Genomic DNA, 11,707 nt, shown 5'->3' with positions numbered 1-11,707 from the left:
GAGCTGCCTGGAAAATTCATTCATTTGGGGATTCATAATAAAGGGGGTACGGTCCTGACATACTTGATTGACCTTTTAGGATTAGGTGCTGGCGTACGTTCTGTTGTTCAGTGGATTGTTGTAGATTTTGGGCCTGGAAGGGTTTTGAGTCAGTCACCATAAGGTGCCTTTCGGGGTTCCCCATTTCACCATTTCACCATTTTCATTGAACTTCATATTCATTGTATTTAGTAGTTGGAATTGCATGTTGGTCAAGCTCCCATACTTTGAATTGTCAGGGTGGACAATTCTGCTAATGCTGACATGTGCACATGGTATACTGTAAAGTCATTTGGCAACATGATTTAGTTTTTGGTTTAATATTTAAAATTTCCGCAAGGGTTTTATATCAAGTCACAATGACATAGTCGTGGATATAAACTTATAACAACATACAACATTCAACTACACAAATAGTACGATGAAAAAATTACACACATGATGATGAAAATGACAAAATAAGTACATATTATAATAACGTATTATAATATTTGTATTTATTCTTCCACTTTTAATAAGACCTCAGTTTTGTTATGCTGCTACATTTTCATGAAGGGTTGAGTGATTCACATGCAGACACCAAAGGCAGTCTGTGGTGATATTGACCCTGTCTTAAAAAAAAAAAAAAAAATCCTGTCATAATTACAGGAAATAAATTCAGACTTTCATACAAATTTGTATGCCGCTACAGAAACGGAACTTCATTGGAAACCGAGTATCCCCTTACACAAGCTTATCTTCATGACTGCAATATGCATATTGCTTCATGGCCATTGCAAATTGCATTTGTTAATTTCACAAATTAAGTTTTACTGCCTTGAAACTAGTAACTAGTATCACTTTGCTTTTATCTTGGGGAAATATAAACTACATTAGTCATAGGTAGTCACTTCACAATTGTTTTTAATCTTTTAATCCGGTCCAACTATGGAACTACAGTTGCTTGTAGTAAACATTTTTTGTCTGGCAGGTACAGCAAAAAAAAAAAAAAAAAAGCTTTGATTTATGTTCCACGCCACTTCAAACATTGGCTCAACTACATAGTTGCTAGGCACAATTTATACGGCTAAATCATAACTACTCCACATATAGACCAATAAAAAATGTCATTTAATAAATTGACAATTAATAAACAAATAAGGAAAATAAAACTCGAAAGAGCATTATAACAAGTGTATGTTAAGACAACGTTTCAAGGGAATCATGATCTGTATTAATTATAAAGACATTGGGAAATAAACAGTGCTATCTACTGGATATGATAAGGCACTACTACCTTCATCCATAATTCAAAATCAACATTGCATAAAAGGTTATAAATTACAGAATTTCTGGCAAAGTAAAAAATACATATAATTTATTTCACTTTTGCGTTATCATTGTGGTATTTTTCCTCTCTTTTTCATTATTTTTCACATAACAAACCTAATTTATTTTTCTCTGTCTCTTTTTTTTCCATGTTAAAAAATTGCCTTTTACAGGGTTGTGTTGACATTTTTATATCCACTGTAGATCAATGTTCTCACTTGGCCTTTAAGGGCATAAATCTCGATGGCCAAGTGAGAACTGAGAATCTACTCATGAAATATTTATATTTTTAAAAATCAATATCATGATGGCCTACTATAAAGCACACTAAAAATTCAAGCAAAAACTAGTTTAAAAAAATGAAAGTATAGTAGTTAGCAGAAATATGTTATAGATGTCATTTAATTTCTTTTTGTACTTTGTTTTACAACTTTATACTTTCAAAAACAGGCATATTACAAAGGAATCCCCGGCAAGAGTAAAATTTACAGCATGCTCATTTGTCTTTTTGAATGAGTCAACTACATTGTGTTCAGTTCTAATGTATGACAGAACACGGACCTACTGTATGTTACGTACAAAAGGTAGAAACATAGAAAGGATAGCGCGACTTACCATCCAAATGTGTGAGCATCATTGAAAGAACTGGAAGCAGCAAATTCGTGTCAGCATTGCATCAGCACAGTGCCTGCAGTGTGTGTGGGGGGGGGAAGAAAACATGACTGAGGGAGTAAAAAGTGGCACATTTGTCATTGTTTTATAGAACTTTAATACAGTTTCCACTTCACCACAAAACAACATCAATATAATGTAACCCAGGAAGTGAGGGGTATTAATTAATGTAATTGACGTCTTTCAATATCACGATACATTTTTAGTTGATTTAGAAAGATTCAATACAAAAGAAGAGTATGATAATGTCTGCTTATTAATTCTTAATTTGGATTGGCACCATCAAAGAGGTATTTATTGAACAAAATGCCCTCTTGGGCTTGCTGCGTCTTATTTTCCTGACGAATTACCAGTTAGCCGAATTATCCGCTTTTGTGGGGCGCGGATGGTGTAAAATGTTGAAAGAGCGTATATACTGACCAAAATCTATTTTAGGGATCTTGAATATAACCTCCCCAAAACTCATTCAGAGGGAAAAAAAATATAGAATTAGCCGCTTCCTTGTATTCCAATCACCATCACAACGATGATTAAACTTTAGGTGACTAATAAATGTCTTATTATCATTATACCGGGCTGATAGTTATCATGTGTTCCTATAGGTTACCAAACTTTTTTGGCGACACCGTCGAAAGTGGGCGGAGAATTGTGTCAAGGTTTGATCATCATTTCAAGGATAAAGCATGAAAATTGGAGTGTGAGTCATGGTACTGTACTGCATCATACTGAGATCAGTCTCAACTGTTTTGTACACCACAGCACACAGCAAGCACAATAACAAACATTTTAGTAATTCCTTTGCCTGCGTTTGGCACCTTTTCTAAAAACAGGAACATTTCACAGTATGCATGTGAAGGATAGAGGGGGTTGGGGGAGGGGGCGGGCAAACGGAGGGGCAGTGGCTGCGCCAAAGCAAGGGTGTCACTTGCAGTCTATTTCCTCGATACAGTATTCATGGCTCACATTCGGCTCACACCGCCAGCGATCTCGAAGCCTTTCAAGCTCTCGCATTCAAATATGCTCTTTCATTGCTCTTGTTTCATGTCCCCAGAATGTCAGTTTGAAGAGTGTGTCCGCTGTCGGTCAATGAACTAAAACTGGGGGAAAAAAAAAACGGTTATATATTTTATTACAAAAGGGATAGGCAACACAGCCTCACTACTTCCCCGGTAGTTTATACTGTATATGGTGGAATATTCTGAAACAAACAAGTATCAATTATGTTTCGATGCAAAAGTCGTCTTGTTGAGATGTGTTGTTTTGGCAATGCTATAATGATCATTTTTAAACAGAATGTCGCTCAGTAGAGGGCAGACCTCCACCAAGCCGCTTGAAAGTGGAGAAAAACGTGTCGTTTGCTTGTTAGGCGGCAGACTACTTCCTGCTTCGTATAATGACAAACAGACAAGAGGTGCCATTATGATTCTAGGGCGTGGTCAAACAGTGAACTCAAAGTATACAGTGAATATAAAAAGTCTACACACCCCTGTTGAAGTTTTTGTGATACAGAAAATTGAAACCACGATAAATATCGAAACTGCAATTTGAAAACTGTTTATAATTCCTTCCACCTTGTCTGAGAAATAAAGAAAAATGTTCCCAAAGCATGAAGGCCACTATCATGCTTTGCTGTAAGTGTAATGTTGTTTTAGCAAAAGAAAAAATATATATAAATAAAAAATATTTTTAAAAATCTAGAAAGCCTGTTAGAACATCTGAACTGCAATCGGGGGTATCAAAGACACTTTAAATGTTGGCAGGTCTGTGCAGATTTTAACATGAGTTTCAATGTGATTTGTTAGTTCTGAGCGCTGCAAAATAAAAAATTTTAAAAGGGCATGCACACCTTAGGACACATCAACGTTTTTGACTTTTTTTCTATCTTGGTCTCGTTTTTTATATCACAAATAGCTGGCATTACAGCATGGGTGTGTAGACTTTTAATATCCACGGCATTTATTGTGGCCGCATCTTTACCCAGAGCCTCACCAAATGAACAGCACTAAGTTGATGTAAAATGAAACTTGTGGACTTGTGAACTGTTGGAGGGATCAGAGCCACATAATCATTCAACAAGCGAACACCATCACCTTTCACATAAAAGCATTGAATTTGAATGCAGAAAGATGAATGGGTAACTTTGCGAGGGTTTTTAAATTAACTACATGATTTAAAATCAATTTCATTATTTCCCTCCCAGATCTCAGCGCTTTCCTATGGATGCCTAAGTTTTTACATTTTATTTTCATCACTGCTCTCTGACAAGTTGATGCCATTGCAGCATATAGATAGAATCAGGTAGTGTAGCACGGTTTAACTGCTGAATTATTGAAGCGCCAACCAGCGAGCCCCGTGGAGGTTGTCGAGAGTTCATTGCCAATCTGCTCGCCTCGCTTCTCGTCGCACATTTTAAACTGAAGCGGCACGCGCTCGACGAAACCAATGTCAAGAAAATAATCAACGCAGGAATAAATGCATTCCCTGTTCACTTTTAGCTTTTATGTTCCTATAGCAAAATCTTGTTTTTGATTGAAGATGTATTTAAAGTAGGCCGTCTCTTCCATAGAAAACAAAGGAATTCTAATAAACTCCAGTTATGAAAAAAACGTTATAAACTGCACTGTCAATGTTTTAAGTAGTCTTTAACTGTCATACAAGTGCACCTGAATTCCCAGGTTATTTGGTTGTCGTCACATATAAATCCTCTTACTTTCCATTGTATCACAAAAAAAAGGTTATATTTGGTAGCAGAATCATCGAGTCACTCATATACAAAATTGATAGTTTTTTACATAAAAGTATTAATTGTTCACCCATTTACAAGTTTTAAAAATCAATAAAATATAACACACCTTGAGCTTGGACATAAAATATTAATTAATAAAATATTGTCAAGGGTTTATTCCTGGACTAACAAAGTATTGATTCCGTTTTGGTCTGGAACTGTATAGCGGGGCAGTTAGAGGATTGTCACACTCCCAGAGTCACTTGATGGCACAAAGGTTTTTAAAATCTAACAAAATAAATAAAACAAAAATTGAAAAATATTTTCATTAAGGAAACTTTGACTAAATTTTACATTTACAAAATGAACTAAGATCCTAAATATAGCAAAATTTTCCTTTGTTTTCATCTTTGTCAAACATGAGCTTTCGGGTCTTATACTCCATATAAATTAAAAAATATAACTAATACTAAACCTAATAAAAAATTCTTGACAAGAATATGTTCTATGCAGGCCCACTAGTTGAAACACGGCATTCTGATTAACATTGCGCTTGTGGAATTTGACTTAAGCAGCAAAATTCATCCGGTTTTAGTCATCTCAGGGGGCAGCCATTTTGTCACTTCTGTCGACTGAAAATGACATCACAGTTCCTCAGGGCTCAGGTAACGACCAATCATGGCTCAGCTTCAGAAAACAGGTGAACCAGTGAACTCAAAATCCACGGACGCAATATTAATCAAAATGCCACGTTTAGACAAGTGAAGGCGCATAGAACATAATATTGCAATGAATTTTGGGGGGTTGACTTCCACTTTAAGCATTGAAAAATAAACAAATAAAATACTAACAAACCCGTTACACAAACAAATTAAAACTAACCAATATCAAAAAAAAAAAAAGATATCAAAACAAAATAAAAAACGACAATGAAAAAGGCCAAACAATTCACAAATCACCCTGGCACCTGTTGAGCTTTGTCATCCTCATCAACCAGGAAGTAGCCTAATAAAAAAAAACACACAAATGCACCAGCACAAATGTGAGTTTTTCCACTTTTGAGAGGCCTTGGTATGTGCTCAATTGAGTGACATTGCAGTTCTTTACGGTCATTAGAGCATAACCGCAAACAAATCAACTGTTAGTGTATTTCATTTGAAAGCTTTTCCAGTAATTCTGCTAATGCAATCTTTGATGGGATTCTCTCGGCTTGTATGACAGACACACTCACACACACGCACACACACAAACACAGTGGGTGCAGTAATTTCACAAGTTGTTCATCTCCTAGTCCATGCACAGTGTGATTACCGGTAAAAACAATGAGGTTGAAGGCATAGAAAATGGTCCAAATTGGGCTCAGAGAACTTTTGAAAGTGGATGAACTGCTTTTAGTCGTTGTCATTTGAATTCTAAAACACACCCCGGGATAAAAGCGAAATATTAACATAACTATCATAACTCCCCGTGGCACTTCTCTTGCTTCTACAAAGGAAAGTTATCATTTAGACAAGCTGAGCATGTCGCTGTTGAGATGAATTGGTACATTATGTCAAAACAATCATAAACTGTGAGGGAATGGAAACAAGAGTAGAGCCAGAACCCAGCAAACACCTACAAAACGTCTGGATTTAAGTTTTGTAGAAGCAACGTATTGACAGCGAAACAAGTCCTGGCACTGAAAAATGCAAAGCAGGCATAAAAATACATACATAATTTCTGTTTTTTATTGGGAGGAATAAAATAGGTTTTATTATTTGCGGCAGGGTGTTCCAGTCGTGTGGGGCAGAAAATTGAAAAGAAGGTAGGCAAAAAGGAGTGCGGACTGAAAACGAAGAGGTTGAAAAAAAAAACTACTGGAACAGAGAGTGTGGGTGGTGGTAAGCATGGTGAACGCAAAGCAAAGATAGGGTGGGGTCTTGCTAATAAGTGGAAAATTGTCACCCTAGAGCCCGCACCTAGTGTTGCAAAGCTGTGGCCCACCTCCACAAATTCAGAATAATAAAGTACTGTTGTGTATTGTTTAACTCATTCAGTGCCAGACATTTTCAGACCCTCTTTTACCCTAACGTTTGAAAAATATCGAAAAAAAATATAAATAAGTTCCTGGAATTCAATGGCTGGACTGTGAAAGGACAAATAAATATCTCCTTGGCAGCGAATGAGTTAAAGGGGAAGTCCACGCAAACATTTTTTTTCCAAGAATATGTTCTATGCAAGCCCACTAGTTGAAACAGGGCATTGTGATAAACATTGCGTTTGTGGAATAAGTGTTAATCACCTCGTTTTTAGCCATCTCCTTGGGCGGCTATTTTGTCTTCTGTCGACTGAAAATGACATCACAACTGCTCACAACGACCAATCATGGCTCAGATTCAGAAAACATGTCAGCCGTGATTGGTCGTTGTAATCAGTTGTGATGTCATTTTCAGTCGACAGAAGACAAAATGGCCGCCCCCAGAGATGGCTAAAAACGAGTGCATTTTGCTCCTTAACTTTTATTCCACAAACACAAAATTAATCCGAATGCCGTGTTTCAACTAGTGGGCCTGCTGGGAACATATTCTTGAAAAAATATGTTTGGGTTGAGTTCCAACTTAAACAAATATTGATTGATGAACTCATTTAATCCCAAAGACAAAGGCACTGAATGACTTTTAAAAATAGCCACTGAAAACACAAAATGAGTTTGACGTAACGACAAAAGCATGTCGCTAGCAATTTACTGCATTTTATTTTCAACAGCAAAAGTTAATGCCGTTGATCTGGCCGCATAAGAAGTCTCCAATTACGGGAAATGCTTCTTTTTGCAGCACCCACCCACCACTGTTGGTGAATATAGTGCCCGCATTGAGGGGCGGGTCGCTGAAGGGTCACTGCTCACATGTTGACATTGGTGTTGATGAAATGCAAGAGAGATTTAAAGGTGTGAGAGCAGGCACTTCTGTGACAGCACTTTAAATCATGGTTCAGGCTTTTTTTTTTCTTCTTTTTTTACAGTGCTGCTGCTGTAATTGATGACCACAGGACGTTTATTGTGTCCCTCAAGGGCATTTCCATGTGATACATGACAGTTGCAAACTAGCAAGAGTCTATAAATTGTGCTACATAGAGGCCAGAGCGGAGGTTGTTATTTTCGATTGTGCCTGTCCGTATGAAACTGGAGTGAATGACGTTAATGCACTCCGGCGAGAGGCCGCATTTCAGCAGCAGCTACAAAAGCATTAAGTGTATTATTATCGATCAATTGTTTTGATTGGCAGAAGAAGTGCTTTACTGCAATGCATCAGAAGAGAGCAGATTCTAATCATTTGGTCTATTTAAGTTTCAACTATTGCAGGTAGAGTCAAATTTGTTTGCTTGAAATTAGAAAAGTATTTTCTAAACACTTTGAATGAAATCTTATCTTTAATTTTTGTTTTCAGTAATTTAAAATTCAATTTTTTTTCCAGTCCATGATCTAACCCACCTTTTACCTTACAGCCTATTATCTAGGATCGTGTTGAAAAGCGCTATAGAAAATGGATGGATGAATGGAACTCATTGTATTATGGTTTAAAAAAACAAAACAAAAAAACATAACATTTTAAATTTGATAGATGGGAATAAAAACCAGTTCATCTATTGAGAAACAAAATGAAAGCTTAAATTTGGAATGGTTTTTTTTTTTAAGATTAATTAAGATTTAAAAAAAATACATTTTTCAGAAAAAAATGCGTAATTAAGATGTGCTCGGCCATTCTCAAAATGTTATTATTAAGCGGTTAACGTCCTTCACACTTGCATAACAGTTGAGAATGTACAGTTAAACAAAACCCACATTTCCATCGTGATTAAATTTTTTCCCCCTAAATTCAAACAATTTGGAGGTCAACCAGCATCCACTGTATTATTCTATTAATACTCCGGTGATGTAATGCAGTACTTTGACAGCATACATGTTCTCAGCCCTGACGAATGCCTTGTGTCCATGCCGTATAAACACACAGGGAGTGTCTCCATGTAAGGAGAAGAAAGAGAGCAGCTGCTGTGTTTGTCTCTGAAACACTTCTTGTGTCCACACAGCAACATAAATACACAACTTCAACCAGACTATTTACTTTACAGACGCCTATTACATTTTTTGCGGTTGAGGCCGAGCCATTTCATCCTGTCTTCATTTGTCAAGCGTGTGCATGCAAGCAGCCATAGCGGGGGCGCACTCTCCTATAGAATAAATTGGGCAGCTCCCCTCGACCGACAAGCATCCCGCAAACAGAGACCGCCGAAGATGCTTGTCTTAAAACTTTGAGGAAATTGCCAGTTTTCCCGAGTTGAGTGGATTAAGTGAAGGAGCACTTTGCACAATTTAGGTGAGTAACTAGTTTTAATATTCCACCCATCCGTTTTTTCTCTCCTTAAATATGTGGAGTTATTATGTTTTTAATAGTTTGCTGCTGACTTTATATTGGTTTGTTTGGGGAAGAAATACTGACATACGTTTATAGTTGAAAAAAAAAAAATACAAAATTGGCTGTCAAATGCCTTGAAACCATGCGTTATGAAATAAAAGAAAATATGTACACTGTATGTACACTTTCTGGTCACATTATTAGGGACATTTGCACAACTTCAAATCTAGTCCAACAGCTATAGAAAACATTCTGACTTTACAAATACATTGATGAATCTTTAGATTACCACAAACACATTGAACAATGCGTTTGTGAATGTTTAGCATTTTATGAACAGAAATATTCATTCACTTATATTTAACATTAAGATTATAAACTCGGAAGGGTGTTTGACATTTTAAATCCTTGTGACTAAATAAGGTAACAAAAGTATTACAAACTACAACCAGAAAAAAAAAACTTAAATCAATGCTGCAACAAACTACAACCACTAAAAAAAACTTAAATAAATGCTGCTCTGACAGTATCAAACAAAATTGGAAATCATTAGCTTTATAAACGCAGAATATTTCATATACATCGGTTGTATTGGATGTATGAGGTGTACCTAATAGTGTGTCCAGTAAAAAAGCAAAGTGAAAGTAAAAGTAGTCAGTTACAGTAATACAATCCAAATAAATATGGTATGTTAATGTTGTAGCTTTTTTTAATGAACCGATTCATGTATTGGGAAGATATAATCTGGATAAGAGAACCTGCTTGGTGATTGTATAAATATAGAGATAATGGCACGGCGGAAAATGAAGGGTGTTTTCCGTTGAATGAATATTTGACAAAGTGTGCGGATTACAGTGGAATTGGCTCGCAAGTTCATGTTTAAAGATTCCAGCTTCCAGCAGACATCGCTCTTGTCGTGTCTAATCATAACATTTTAAGCATTGCCAGTCACATATTCATCTTTTATGTTTTCATTATTAAGTTGTTTGTTTCTCTAAGCAGTATTACACAACCGGGAGTTGGAAGAAAGTGCACCAATCCAGAATCTTTTTTTTTTTCCTCCCTCACGATGTCTATTCAAGTGATCTTGATCAAATCCACAGGACATTGCGCAAATTCTACTCCTGGAAAAAGAACGCTTGATTGTTTTTAAGCTTACCCACATATGAGATGATTTAAGCGAGCAGTGATAAGCTCCGCTTTAGCCATATTTTTAAAACTCGGCTCTTTTTTTCTACACGGCGAGGCTGTTCGCAGACACAGTTGAAAAACACTGATAAACATTGTTGGTTGCTACGGTGGTGTCTTTTGTGAGGCCTCACTTGTTTGACATCTGCTTCCTGTACTTAAATCCAAGCCCTCGGCAGCGTCTTCTCTGTCTTACTTCTCACAGGTGATGCGGGGGTCCAAGAGAATGGCAAACATTCATCTTTCAGGGTTCATCTTCTTGTGCATGGTCCATGGCACCATCCCCCAACTGAGCCCTCGTGGACCAAGGCCGGTACCCGTGCCCAGAGACAGACCGGATGAGAATCTACCAAAACCAGAAGGTTGTGAGAGTGAGTTGGCATCATTTTACAGAGTAGAGAAACGGCTGTGTATTATAAAACCTGTCAAGTGGTTCATATCCTTTATATTTGCTCTTTCCAGCCAGGACAGTCAACTGTCCAATCAAGTTATTCTTCACCCTCGACACGTCTGAGACGATTGCGCTGCAGGAGTCGCCGCCTGGAATACTGGTGGAACAAATCAAGGAGTTCACGCGGGTTTTTGCCCAGAATCTGGTGGATGAGGAGTACCGAGGTCTGGTCCGCATCACCTGGTCCATCGGAGGCTTGCACTTTTCACAGAAGCAGGTGGTCTTCAGCCGGTTTGCAAGCAGGGAGAGCTTCATCCGGAGCCTCGGCGGGATTCGATACCTGGGCAAAGGCACCTACATCGACTGCGCCCTCCAAAACATGACGCACCAAACGACTCAACACTACTCGGAAACGAAGGCGCTCCTCTTCTCCGTGGTTATCACCGACGGTCATGTGACGGGAAGCCCTTGCGGCGGGATCAAGGCGACGGCGGAGAGGGCCCGCGAGCAGGGGATTCGGATTTTCTCGGTGGCGGCGTCCAGGTCGGTCGATGAAACGGGAATGAGGGAGATCGCCAGCTCGCCTGCCGAAGTTTACCGCGACGACTATTTAGCTGTGGAAATCGTCGATGGCAGACCGAAAATAAAGCGAGACTCCATCGATCGTATCATACAAGCCATGGTGATCTCCTACCTCTATTCTCATGATGCTACCATCACCAGAGCAGGTGTCTTTTACTCACTTTAGACTTTTGCTTGCAGAAATATCAAGCCTATTTAGAGGTAAGCGCTATGGCGATGCGCCCTGCTCTCAACCCGAATGTGTCCGTGCATGCGTGACAGATTGGAATTAACTCGATTTGCAAGCGCCTATTTTTTCTTTTTGCTTTTGTAGTGCTACCAACAGCAATGCTTCGAGACCCCGGGGATCCCTGGACCAAAAGGGCCTCGAGGGCCAAAAGTAAGTTTAAGGATGATGTCGATGAGCTTGAA

At 38.1% G+C, this 11,707-nt stretch overlaps 1 protein-coding gene and 1 long non-coding RNA gene across 4 annotated transcripts in view; one reads left to right on the top strand and one right to left on the bottom strand.

Annotated features, from left to right (window-relative positions):
* Positions 1-1,965: 1,965 nt before the first annotated feature.
* On the bottom strand, positions 1,966-11,470 carry LOC147136456 (uncharacterized). Of its 2 annotated transcripts, none has more exons than XR_015089694.1 (4): positions 10,955-11,470; positions 10,746-10,871; positions 10,458-10,669; positions 1,966-2,035 (listed from the first exon to the last, which is right to left on the bottom strand). It is a non-coding gene; the product is annotated as an uncharacterized LOC147136456 (long non-coding RNA). The 2 variants fall into 2 exon arrangements; XR_015089693.1 differs by lacking the exon at positions 1,966-2,035 and adding an exon at positions 2,910-3,116.
* Positions 8,778-11,707, top strand: part of LOC147136455 (collagen alpha-2(VI) chain-like) — an 11,172-nt gene continuing 8,242 nt past the window's right edge. The window contains exons 1-5 of one of the 2 annotated variants that reach the window (XM_086052434.1): positions 8,778-9,096; positions 10,529-10,685; positions 10,786-11,396; positions 11,477-11,497; positions 11,610-11,675. In XM_086052434.1, the coding sequence (XP_085908560.1) occupies positions 10,532-10,685; positions 10,786-11,396; positions 11,477-11,497; positions 11,610-11,675 (852 nt within the window). In that variant the 5' untranslated portion in view covers positions 8,778-9,096; positions 10,529-10,531. Of the gene's footprint in view, positions 9,097-10,528; positions 10,695-10,785; positions 11,397-11,476; positions 11,498-11,609; positions 11,676-11,707 lie in introns of both variants that reach the window. The other variant, XM_086052433.1, reaches the window with a different exon arrangement.

This window comes from Filicampus tigris, chromosome 14, assembly GCF_054856515.1.
Source record: "Filicampus tigris isolate MCC_2025a chromosome 14, RoL_Ftig_1.0, whole genome shotgun sequence".
NCBI lineage: Eukaryota > Metazoa > Chordata > Actinopteri > Syngnathiformes > Syngnathidae > Filicampus > Filicampus tigris.
This window is presented reverse-complemented; position numbering and strand designations above follow the sequence as displayed.